Here is a 13,793-nt window from a genome sequence, read left to right on the forward strand (position 1 = left end):
GTAATTTGAAGAGAGGTCACATTATGGCTGTAAATGTTTAGGAACATCCATTGTTCTAGACATTCAGTGAAAATTATGGTTCAATGACTTGAAATGGCTGCAGTCAAATGTAAAACAGTACATACTTAAGTTTAATAGAGCATATTGTCCAACAGTATTTGTGTAAAATTAAATTGTCATTTTAGTTTCTCTAAAAGACATTGAGTTTATGTACTGCACATGAGCCTCTTGTGTTACTGTGTTTCTTCAGGCACAGTAATACACAGCAGTGTCCTCTGCCTGTAGATTTGTAATGTGCAGATACACCTGCAGTTTACTGTTGTCTCTGGAGATGGTAAATCTGCCCTCAACAGTTTTAGAGTAATATTTGCCAGACCCACTTGGAGCTGAAATATGTGAGATCCATTCAAGCCCTTTGCCTTTAGCTTGTCTTAGCCATGAAATGTCTGCGTTGCCAACAGCAATCCCAGAAAAAGTACAGATCAGTTTATGGTTGTTCCCGGGTCTGATGATGACTGGCTCAGACTCTGTCAGTGTCTGACCTTCACAGGCTATGAGGTAAAAAGTAATAAATGATTACAGTACATTTCAATAATAATAATAGACATTGACCTAAATGTACAGTCTATGTTCAGTTAATACATATACAGTCACAAAACAAATCTTACTTACCGTCAATAATGACTAATAATGCTATTAAAAAAAACATGCTTTTGAAGACTATTTTTTGGGGATTTTGAGTAAAAACTTTACTGACAACTACTTTGACAGAAATTAAATCAAGCGTTGCATTTAGAATTGAGTTTATAGGGGAGCATCAATGTAAATGTGTATTTGCATAGCCTGCCCTCCAGCAGATGTTTGACAAATAGTGAAGGTTAGACCAAAACATTCAACACCATCTGGAGTCATCTTGCAGACTGTAAACTATACGTCTCACTATAGTATTCATGTACTGTTAATGTCAATTATTTTTGCAGTGAAATTTCTCATAGCATAAAGTGTTAGCATTCTTGATATTGCCAGAACACATAATCTCACATGCAGTTAAAATCTAACATATGCCGTTTTTGTTGCTTTATTAATAAACAACCTTATTAATTCCTTATTGATTAGGGTGTATTTTCAGGCTTTCAGGAAGTCATTTAAGATAGCTTTTAAGATAGCTTTTTTATTAACATCTGCTACCAGGGCTGTGGTTAAGTGTGATATTTTGAGAAGGGTCTGACTAGGGGTCTGTAAGTAAGAGCCGGGTTGTATTTGAGTATGGTGCTGGAAAAGTTGAATCAAGACATCTGTTTGTATTGAGTACCAGCAGTATTTGTGTGCTGCAATTGGGGCTTTGAGAGATCAGGAAACATCAGATTTGTATTTTCAAATACTGTATAATGTGAGCATCTCTTCAGCAGTTCAACCAATAATGTATAGATTTGTACAGATTATTTATTATTTCACCTGGAGTCACAAATGACAATGAAGTCACACTTAGTTATTGATGGATGAGAGAAAAAGAACAAAAAACTAGAACCAAGGAAATGAAAATGTTAAGATCAATATTAAACTCATTCCTTTGAATAGTATACTTAAACAACAGCGAATTGTGATCATAACAATTTTATCACTATAATGCCAATTTATATTCCCCAATGATAATCATAATGTGATGTGTGATGTTTAAAACCTAATATGTGTAGTTGATGGTTGACAGTTCTTGTAGAGCTGATTCATCAGATCGAGTCACTGTGACTGTCGAGCACAGTAATAAACAGCAGTGTCCTCTTCTCTCAGACTCTTGGCTTCAAGATACTGTGTACTTGCAGAAACGTCCTCACTCAGAATAAAATGATCTTTCATTGAGTCTGCATATGTAACTTCATCACCACTACCAGAGTCAACACTTCCAATCCACTCCAGAGCTTTCCCAGGTTTCTGCCTTATCCAGCTCATGTAGAAGCTTGTCATGTCAAAACCAGATATTTTACAGGAGATCTTCACTGTTTCCTGAGGTCTCTTTACCACCGCAGGAGACTGATCTAATCTGATCTCATCACCGCTGATACCTGTAAAATTAAAAACATGAATCACATAAACTCTTCTGTCAATGGATTAAATGCTCAGTTAGCTAGAAAACATACACAAATGTTAAAAATACCTTGATGAGTTAAAACAACAATAAAGATGAAATGCCAAATGTGTACAGTCCCCATAGTCAAAGTATTAATTCAGAGACGTAACTGCTGCATATGAAATATTGTATTAGTTCATTGCTTATAAAGGGACAGGATCTGAATTTGATTGTTATATAGAGTTGAAAGGAAGTGTATTTGCAAACAGTATGATCTCTAAGATATGATTATTCTAAAACAGGTGTGCAAATGAGGAGGAGGGGTTACTGAGATGTTTCTTTTCTAAAAGTACTGCGGAACATGTCAAAATAGGACATGGTTGATTATGAAGTCATATTGGTAGACATAACGCCCTCTTTTGGTGGCATGGATCACTACTGTGTAATGTTTTATGATTAGGCTATAGCAAATTTCGGTAGTGCTGTATAATAAAAAGACAATATTACAATTCAGATCTGTTACAGAGAGAAAAAGAACACAGAAGAAGGAGACAAATTACAGCAATGTTATCCATACGTTTGTTTCATGTTATCCGATGAGGACACTCACAGGTTATGCCTGCCAATAGTAGCAGTTATAAGCATGAAGAGGACATGATTTCTGTTGAAAATGGCTTTTCTTTACCTCTCTGTGGCAAAAAATACACATAGCACTATGTAGACACATTTGGGCTGGAGAAACTGCACAAATTTGCATAGAGCAATAAGATGTACTAAATAATTGATGTTCAGTCAAAGTGTTTATCTTATAGCTTAAAGTCTAAACCTTGATCATATTTCTTGACTTGTAGACTTATGAGATTTTGATTATCATTTAGCTACCATTCTGAAACTAGTTATTTCATGTATTAAATTAAATATTTCAACTATTTTGACCATCTTATAATTTTATTAACACATTACGAAGAAGAAAAGCTGAAGTTGTATATGTCTGTAAGATTTATTTATTTATGTTCTATGAATTAAATACATTAAATAAGACTTTAAACAAGTGTAAGTTAGTTAACCTAGTATACCTCTTTACAACTTACTGAACTTGAACTTGAATATGAAACTGTAATGTCATCTTTGAAGTGTTTGTCATCTGTGTATTAAGATACTGTAACAAATATTTTATAAGTTTGCAGGCACATACAGTTTGATAACTGGTTTGTTGCGTTCAGTTTTTGTACAGTACTGGGGTATTTTTTGCAATTGTGACTCTCTTGCACAATAATAGACAGCGGTGTCTTCATTTTTCATATTATTCATTCGTAGATAAATCTGTTTCTTGTTGTTGTCTCTAAAGATAGTGAACCGTCCCTGAACAGTCTGAGAATAGTATGTAGTGCCACCACCACCATAGATGTATGCCAGCCACTGCAGACCTCCTCCTGGTGTCTGCCTGATCCAGGACATGGCATAATCACCACCAAATCCAGAGGCCGTGCAGGTAAGTGTGTGAGATCCACCTGGTGTGATGACCACTGCCTCAGATTCAGTCAGTGTCTGACACCAACACTCTGAAAACAAACAATTTAACTTTAGAATTTAGTAAACATAAATCATTGTGAAGGTCAAATTGTTTCTCAAGAGCCAATCTTACATTCTAGAGTAAACATCAAAATAAAACCCAGCATTGATAAAATATTCATGATCATGTTGTGAAGTCAGGAACCTAATAAAACTTCTGTGGTTGAAGAAAAGCATGGGTGCTACTTAAGGAGAACAAGATTTTTGCATAGGATGCCCTTTAAAGGTGGATATTTCCGTTCTGTTTCTTTATCTAACTGCTGCAACAATGCCCGCCTTTCAACTTCTTATTTGCTTATCCCTATTTAATAGTTAATTGACATAAATAACTGGATTTGTAGCTTATTCATTATTCTGTTTATCCTTTTTTTCATAATCATGACACAAACATGAATATTTTTGTGCACGCTGTGGCTTTTTGAAGATATATGCATGACATGAGTTTTGAAGTATGTGCGATCAAAAATCTGACCAAAGTGTTTCATAACAGAATATGCTGCATCTGACTGCATAACTTGTGCTGTCAAAATAGAAATCCAACAGGCGTTTTTTACGGGCTAGATAGTTTTGCTTTAGGAATTTATTGATATGTTGAAAGTATTATTTATTTCTAGCATGTCAGGAAGTTACAGTATAAAGCAAAGGAAAATATTTGTCAAATCCATCCATCCATCCATTTTCTACCGCTTATCCGAAATACCTCGGGTCACGGGGAGCCTGTGCCTATCTCAGGAGTCATCGGGCATCAAGGCAGGATACACCCTGGATGGAGTGCCAACCCATCGCAGGTCACACACACTCACTCATTCACTCATGCACTCACATCCTACGGACAATTTTTCCAGAGATGCCAATCAACCTACCATGCATGTCTTTGGACCAGGGGAGGAAACCGGAGTACCCGGAGGAAACCCCCGAGGCACGGGGAGAACATGCAAACTCCACACACACAAGTCGGAAGCGGGAATCAAACCCCCAACCCTGGAGGTGTGAGGCGAACGAGCTAACCACTAAGCCACCGTGCCCCCCCAATATTTGTCAAATGTACAATAAAATTACTTCTAAAGTGAAATATAATACAGAGTATTGCTTTATTTAAATCACAAGATAAATCAGTTTTGAAGCATTTAACTTTAGAGTATTTTAACCTCCTGTGTCTTTGGAATTTGCTGACATAGGCTGCCTTTTATCAGTCAATCTTTTAAGAGTTTTGTCATTTAGAAGATGATGTCTTATCTCATTTACCTTTACATTAACAGGCCATACTTTTTCAATAATTCAGAGAAATCATTTAACAGTTTATGTGCAAGTAAAAGATACAGGCTCATTGATTACTTTGTCATTTAAAGGTTTATTCAAACTGCCCGGACAGGTTTTTGCACAGCACTGAAGTCTCTTTTGTCTCTGTGGGTCTCTGGCACAGTAATACACTGCAGTGTCTTCATTCTTCAGGTTGCTCAAATGCAGATACACCTGCTTCTTACTGTTGTCTCTGGAGACAGTGAACCTTCCTTTAACACCACTGGAGTAATATTTGCCAGCACTGTTATGAGTAATTGTGGCAACCCATTCCAGCCCTTTTCCAGAAGCTTGTCTGTTCCATCCCATCCAGTAGCCATCAAAGTCTAACCCAGAGGCAGTACATGTCAGTGTGTGTGATCTTCCAGGTTCAATGATGACCGGTTCTGACTGAATCAGTGACTGACACCAACAATCTGTAAAATCGAAAAATTAAAACAAGATAAAATGCAACAATGTGATTCAGTTAGAGTCGATTTACAACCCAAATCTTAAAATTTCAAACATACTTTGAGCTGCCAGTAATATCACTGTAAATCCCAAGATTTTTTGCTCCATGGTATTATAATGTAAAATCGTGTAGAAACAGTGTATACAGTGATGCAATGATTATGGGACTATAAATGCTTGAGGATGATGCATTTGCATAATCCCACCTATTAAAATATGGTCTTTGTGTTAGGTTAGGGCATAGCTATAATAAATGAAGGTGCCTCAGTCCTCAGACGTCCTATTTTGATAACTAAGAATTAATATATTTAATTGTATATGCAGTTTTTGTGAAGCTGCTTGTGCATTGCATTATGCATTGTGATAAACTCCATATTCACACTGACTTGACCTGACCAGTATTTATTTTACAGTCCACATAAAAATGAAAAGACACTGTAAAATTTGATGTATAATCATTTATGTAACGCTGAAAGTATGAATAAAACTTTTTGTAGATTGATTTTTTGTAAATGTCAAAGTGCTTCAGAAATGCAACTAAACTAATCTAGACTATTTTCTAAACTACTAGAAACTAATTCTGAACTATTGGAAACTAAATGAGAATAAAATATAACAATGCAAACAAATATGTAGAGAATATGATTGGTCGAGGAAAGGTCCAAGTGAATGATTGGTTGAGTGACTCAGTAATGGTTTATTTTAGCAAAGTGTGCCCCCATGTGGGAAAATATTATAAAGGAGTTGTGAATTTGATTATCATATTCTATTATAATTTATAACACTAATATTTTAACATCCTTAGTCTTACAAATTTAAATAATTCCTTACTAAAAAAATTAACAATTGCATGATTCAATTAAGTGAATATCACTGTGACAAATATAATGCAGTAAGAAAGAGTTCAGTCCATTACTGGTTGTATATAAAATATAGTGAAAGTAGGCTACATGCCATTTAGATAGAATAGTGACCTGTTTTTGCATTTCAAGTAAACTAAACATGTTTAAAGTCCTTAAATTACTTCAGTAGCACTGACCCCTTTTTCTATATCTAACCATCTAAACCCTAAAAATGCAACTATTCTGATTTCAGTGTCATATGATCTATATATCCACACTCTAAAAAAAAATTTGTTTACTCAACTTAAATTTCCTAGTTATCTTTTTGCACTTAAGGATTTAAGTTGAATTTACTTAATATTTAAAGTATTTTCAACTTAAAATGTGTAGTTGGCATAATTAAACTATTTGGCCCAACAATTTATTTCAAGTTGCCTGAACTCAAAAAGTTTATTTGAAGCACGTTAACTTACATTTTCTAGTTATCTAAACTAAATTGTATGTTCTTTGAACTTATTCTGGCATATTATCTCAACTTGCAATAGCACATTCAACCAAATAAATAACAGATATTTTTCATTTAAATTATTTTATTGTCCCTTACATATAAATACTCGTTAAGGAGAAAACTCAAAAAGTAGATTCTCATGACAAAAATGAAATATAACATTATGTGTCACATTTACATTTACATTTAGTCATTTTGCAGACGCTTTTATCCAAAGCGACTTACAGTGCACATATTACAGGGACAACCCCCCTGGAACAACATGGAGTAAAGTGTCTTGCTCAAGGACACACTGGTGGTGGCTGTTGGGATCAAACCAGCAACCTTTGATTTACCAGTTCAGTGGTTTAACCCACTAGACCACCATCTCACATTTAAAGTATCTCCTACACAAAATGACATCTCCACTTCAATAACTCTGAGTAAAACTCATGCATAAATACACATATCCTTACAGAAAAGACACATGAATTTCACATGTGATCATATGCTTACCACATGTGTTTAACATGTGCAAAAAAACACATGTCAAATGTGTGTTTTTTGAACATATGGGTGTGAATCCCATGTGAATTCCTGAGTGAAACACATATGATAACATTTAAAAATCCATGGGATGAAATGTGAAAAACAGGTTGTCATGTGAAGAACATGTGTTCACAAGTGGAGACATATCACCACATGTCGCACATGTCATCCCATGGGTTTTTACCTGTAATCATATGTGTTTCACATGGGAATTCACACCCAAATGTTCCAAAAACACACATTTCACATGTGTCTTTTCTGTAAGGGATATAAATATATATATATATATATCAGTATATATATATATATATATATACATAGAATATAGAAATACTGAAAAGTAAAAAAACTATTTGAACACACATGAAAAGTGTTAGTCCACAAAAACATGATTTTGGGTGAACTAACACTAAGATTTTACACATTTATAAAACCACTTTAACTTCGAAGTAACTTAAAACAATTGAAAACTTAAAGAATTTCTGAGTAAAATTTAAACAGATTCTTGGAATAAATTAATAAGACAATGCATTTTTAAGGGAGTGCACTCTTGAAGTACAAGTTTCAGCGCTGACGTTCATCAGTGGCCTCTGAATTACCTCAAAGGTGTATCTGAGGTTTCTGGGTAGTTTATGTTGACAGCATACAACAACCCCATCATGTTCACATAGGCATTCTCAGAACAACTGCTTCCTCAATTGAAAGGGCCACATCACACAAGCTGCACGGAAGGGGGTCTGTCACATCTTCCACCACTGTGAGGATTCCAAGAGTCATGCCTCTGGTCATCACTTCTTCCGAATCTGTGTTCTGTATTTAAAAAATGACAAACTTCAAAATGTGTGTTTTCACATATACAGCACTAAACATCAAAGACTTAAATACAACATGAGTACACCAAATCGTATTTACATTCAACAAATCAAACCTTATTTTAAAGCCAACATGTACTTTCATGACAAGTCCAGCTTGAATAACTATGCTGACGCATTGCTGCCGTGCATCGAATGCACCATCAGAATAGTTCCTTACTAATGAACAATTGTTTTTCATAGGGATGTACAGAAATGCCTCCACTTTGAATAAACATCATCCAAATTCATGTTTAATAACAGAACCCAGGCAAATTCAGTTTTAAGATGTCCTCAATGGAAACAATTACATTCCAACTAGTGCTATTGCTGATATGACATGTCTTTTAACCCAGCCCTAGTCTCTGCTATATTTAATTTAATACATACCCACTTGATCAAAAGTTAAGGATCCCTTCACAAAATTTTTTTAAATTAAAAATAAATTATAAATTACAATAATAAATTAAAACTTTTAATTAGAGTCCAACAAAAAAGGAATTTCTTTAATACTGTTTAAAAGGCTACCAAGTTGAGACCCCATGAAGCTGAATGATAAAAAGCAAAGTGTACGGTTTAGCAAATTTTAGTCAAAGGGTGACTACTGTGAAGATGCTAAAATATAATATACTGTAAGTCATATATTTTGAATGCTTTTAAGCCACAACATAAATCCCATAGTTACAACAGTGTTGTTCAAATTTCTAAATCTTTATTTCTTTTTTTTACTCTAAATTTGAGTAAGTGATCCTAAACTTTTGACCGGTCCTATACTCCATCCACATCCAACTTCAACTTCTCAATTGTGCGTACGCATGTTTTACAAATCCCTACTATCGAAGAGTGTACAGAAGCTAAATTTTCAGGTGCAACAAGTGCCAGATTTGATAATGAAACTCCGAACTGGACATATTTTTAACATAAAAACAATTTTAATGCTGCAAACGAGTCAAGTCTGTAAAAGGAGGCGGGGCTCTGTTGTCACTGGACTCACTTGCAGCATGTCATCCTCGCTATGGCAAAAAGTGAGTGAATGTGAATATATGTACTTACATTTTTATCTAGGCTGTCCATTATGGCCCTGATTTCTACAATTCCATACAGCACTTTGAACGGTACAGACACAGCAGCTTTGGTAGATGGCGGTCTATACCCTCATGGAAAGACTTGCTCAGATCCAGTGTCACTAGGCTGTTGAATTCTGCACTGATCTAAAGTAATTATATTAAATGACACAAACATAACAACAACATGTTAAAGTACATTGCAAGAAGTATAGCTACTAATTAGGTAGCATGTTACAAAATTGTATTAATGTCATTGTTCTGCTGAACACAAAATAACATATTTAGAAGAATATCAGTGACTAAACAGATCTCATCCCAAATTTACTGCTGTAGTAGGGAAAATAAATAATATGGGATTGATTTGGTTACTGAGATTCTTCCAAATATCTTCCTTTGTGTTCATCAAAACAAAGAGATTAATACAGCTTCAGAACAATATGAGGGTGAGTAAATGATAATAGCATATTCATTTTTTAGTAAACTATATATTTAAATAATAACAGAATCATACCTGTCTTTCACAAAAAAGAGCAGCCCATTTCTTCTTCCTTTCAGACACTGGAGGCTCTTTATGAATGATTTTCTGTCTTCGTAGAGCATATGTGCTGCTCATGGCTCCATCCACAAAACTCATGTCTGGATTTTTCTTTTTCATCTCTTGGCACATCAGTCCCCTTTCGTGTTCCAGTGTTTTCTGGTCTTTTCCGGCAGGTAGATCTGGGAGAAAGTTTGTTTCAGATCTTTTTGGCTTCTTCACTTTGTTTTGTTGTCCTTGGACTCCCTCTCTACCTCTCTTTGTAGACTTTACTCACTGTGCTTATAACAAAACAGCGCCTCTCGAGGCATAATGCCGCAACTGCAGTTACAAAAAACAGTCCATTGAGTGCACCCAGTGTTTTTTGAGAAGACTACCAACTTGGAGTTATTTAAATGATGTGTGATCTTTAATGTGAAAATTCATGCAGATGTAGTCAAATCACACAAGCTGTTTTAATTAACCACTTTAGCAGTAACGTTTGCGAAAAGCATGTTTCACTCGCACACAAAGCTATTCTAGTGTTTGTTTATTCATGTCACTTGCAACGAAATAATATAATAAGTATTATGATCAAAGTTTTTTCAGCAATGGGAGCGTTCACTTACATCTATGTCGTCTAAATAGATCGGACTCGGTTCAGCTGCTAAGTAACTTTTCAGTTCACGTGAAGGAGCGTCCGGTCGCACAGGCTTTAAAGCCTGCCATACGTTACCATTTAATGTTACAAAGCTTTACATGGAATAACATAACATTTGTCAATCTCGCGTAAACGCTGATTTGGCTGTATAGTGATTCGTTTTGACGCAAATAACTTGAACAGGAAAAATTAATTATGAAGGCGCGTTATGTCTCACAACACATTTTCCCGCTCTGTATTTTGCCATTTATCCATATTTCTCTCTCACATTATTAGAACGGTGCAGATTACTTTACTTAATTACACATTAATTGAAATATTGTGATATTATTTGAATAAGGGAGGGCATATATCATATATCCTCCATGTAAAATTAGCAGCAACCGCCTTTTAGCAACAAATAATGCACGTCTTTAATGAATTGTAGAAAAAGATGTGCTAGATTAAGTTACTAGTTTTGTTGATTTTTTTAGCTTTGATTTGCAGATGATCAACTAAAGTACTGATAACTGGGTTATATGTGGGAACACCACATGGATTGCAACGGTCTAATCAGTCAGATCTAGAAATATTAATAGTGTAAAAACACATTGACGATTTGTAAAAATACATTGACGATTAGTTCATACATGTCATTTTACAAGTTATTACACCTTAATGAACAAATATACTTACCAGATTAGATGATGATTGAGGAATTAAAAACAACTGCCGAAATAAACTCCATGTCATGGCCTACGAACATCTCCCGCCGCTTCGCTGCAGAAGATCTCGCGATATGCTAACCTTACTGGTTCAGCAAACATTTTTAAGTTGAGTCGACACATTCTTTAGTTCAGTCAACTTGAGACTAGTTGAGACAGTGAAAACTTAGCATGTTCAGTTATATCAACAAATTAAAAAACTGCAAGTTGTGTCAACTTACAAAATTATGTTGAGAAAACTAAAATGCGGAATCATTTTTTACAGTGCATGACAAACTTCTCATATCTCGTGCCTGTAGTGTTTGTTTTTGTAACCGTATGTAATATGCACAGAGATGGACAGCTGTTTCCTCAGTTTGCAAACTTTATTGCTGCTCTGTTTTCTTGGTGTGTAATATTGACATATTTAGGCATTTAAAAAAGGGCATATATATATATATATATATATATATATATATATACATTAAGGTTATCTCTGAGAGATTTAACTTTAGTAAAGAGTATATATCGGCTTCATTTGTGCCTTTATTTTATGTCCCCTGAAATATTACCTGGAAAATTCTGTTGAGTTGAAATGTCTTAGTTTGTTCATTGTTTATTTGGGAGTGTACGTATTCTGTATATGTTCTTTTAGTAGAAAGTAGAGGACTTTTAATTTGAAAGGTTTACACCTGGGGAGAGGAAGGCCTTATGGAAGAAAAAGGAAGTGATGTTCAGGATACAAAAAGATGGAAGCTGAGACATGTACTGGGCAAAAAGTAAAGATCTGGATGATTACCTAAATGGAGCCGATGTCCAGATAGTTTGCTGGTTCTCTCTGCTCAAACTTATTGTTTGTAATACTGATCGAAGTATTCAAGAGACCAATTGGAATTTTTTGTAATGTATTATTTTTGAGCACTTTGTGGATTACCTAATGGAATATCTTACCCATGGATACCCTGTATTAATATCAAACAGGGCTGTAATTGTCCATCTACTTGAGCACAAAATAAGAAACAAATAACAATAACACTAAAGTAATATGCGTTTGCATAGATTGCACAGTAGAACATAGCTGTGTCCTCAGTCTGAAAATGATTTCCTAGCAAAAACACAGCTTTTTAAGTGTCCTGACTAAAACTGATCTTGTTTTTACTGAATCTTTTATATTACTGCTACCACCACTACAAGGATATCAAAGCCACTCCAGTGCTTTTCAAACTGGTTGGTTTATCCAGTGAAAGCAAAAGCTTGATTCTGAAATTCTGCAGGAGATAGAAAATGATTCTTGAGGTTTTACAACTATAGATGCAGGTTGAATCAACACAGAAAACACCAACTTTTTGTACAAAGAGCAGGAGGATAATTTACATACAGCAATACCAGTTGTCCAAGAATTTGAGATGCTTTTTTTTTATAAAAATGTGTATGTGTTGTCTTGGATTGTCAGCATGGAAGGGGACAATAGTCTTTTATGGAAATAATAGCTAAAGAAGTTAATTTTAAAAAGGTTACATATTTATTCAGTAAAGTCATTTAGTTTTGCAGCATTTCGTACAATTATACAATCCAATTTTTTATGGTTTTATGGAAATAGTACTACTTGAGCATTATAATAGCCATACATGAATGAGGAAGTGGTTTTTGTTTGATACTGTCATTGAACCGATTCACTGTGACTCTCTAGCACAATAATACAGCGCTGTATCTTCAGTCTTTAGACTGTTCATCTGTAGATGCAGTTGACTGTTGGAGTCGTGTCTGGACACTGTGAATCTTCCCTGCACTGACTGGGAATAGTAGATTTGACCACTGGATGTGCCAATATATGCAACCCATTCAAGTCCTTTTCCAGGAGCCTGTCTCACTACAGCTGCCCAGTAGCTGCTAAATGTAAATCCAGATGCAGTGCAGATCAGTTTGAAAGATTCACCAGGTCTTTTCAGCACAGCTGGAGATTGAGTGAAGGTTTGACAGTGAACATCTGTGGAGCATAAAACATAATATACATTGAAAAATTAGCAACTTTTATAACAATCTGTCACTCTACAAATTATTTAGATTATTTACGGACCATATAAGAATAATATCATCAAGAGTAGATTGATTATAGTCGTCATTGTTGCTTTGATCTCTAGATTAACTACATAGACAGAAACATTTCTTCAAAGACTATTGCCTCTTTTAAAGAACACACAGTTTTGCATAAGTCCTCCTCCAGTGATGTCTTGTTTGTTCTTGTGTATAAAAAAGTTCAGCTAAATTTGTAACAATGTGAACTGATATTTAGGAAGTGAAATGTACAAGACTTGAGAAGCAATTTGATGATTCTTTAAACCATTACTGAATTAAACACGTAAAAAGGTTGTATCTCCAAAAAATTAAAAAATGACAGCTTACAAATTATAAATGAAAATAAATTATTACGAGGTAATTTTCTGAAATTTGCCATTTGCAAGTATTGAATAGTCAAACATGTGCACACACGCACACACTGTATTCTATATACAAGGGCCTCATCTGTGCTTGTGCTGGGTTGATTTTGACGCCTGCTTAAATAAACACAATGCTGGGTTTAGATAACCAATTAAAAGCCATACAATACTATTTAAGTTAGATATCATTTAACTTTGGCAATTTAACTATATTACAGTAAATGGGCTTTTACTTGATTTAATTTTTGCACAGACCTGTGGCTTGGTGGTTGTTAGCATTGTTTCTCCGATTTACCCACTGACATACATTTTCTA

At 34.8% G+C, this 13,793-nt stretch overlaps 1 long non-coding RNA gene and 1 gene segment (V, D, J or C); both read right to left on the reverse strand.

The window, feature by feature from the left end:
• Positions 1 to 1,737: 1,737 nt before the first annotated feature.
• On the reverse strand, positions 1,738 to 2,290 carry LOC130425846 (immunoglobulin heavy variable 1-69-2-like). The segment is given in 2 exon segments: positions 1,738 to 2,060; positions 2,153 to 2,290. Coding segments are annotated over 2 exon segments (378 nt in total).
• Positions 2,291 to 6,806: 4,516 nt separating this feature from the next.
• Positions 6,807 to 11,339, reverse strand: LOC130425981 (uncharacterized). Its single transcript, XR_008907115.1, has 3 exons — positions 9,694 to 11,339; positions 9,169 to 9,326; positions 6,807 to 8,074 (listed from the first exon to the last, which is right to left on the reverse strand). It is a non-coding gene; the product is annotated as an uncharacterized LOC130425981 (long non-coding RNA).
• Between the last annotated feature and the right edge of the window lie 2,454 nt (positions 11,340 to 13,793).

This window comes from Triplophysa dalaica, chromosome 7, assembly GCF_015846415.1.
Source record: "Triplophysa dalaica isolate WHDGS20190420 chromosome 7, ASM1584641v1, whole genome shotgun sequence".
Lineage (NCBI taxonomy): Eukaryota > Metazoa > Chordata > Actinopteri > Cypriniformes > Nemacheilidae > Triplophysa > Triplophysa dalaica.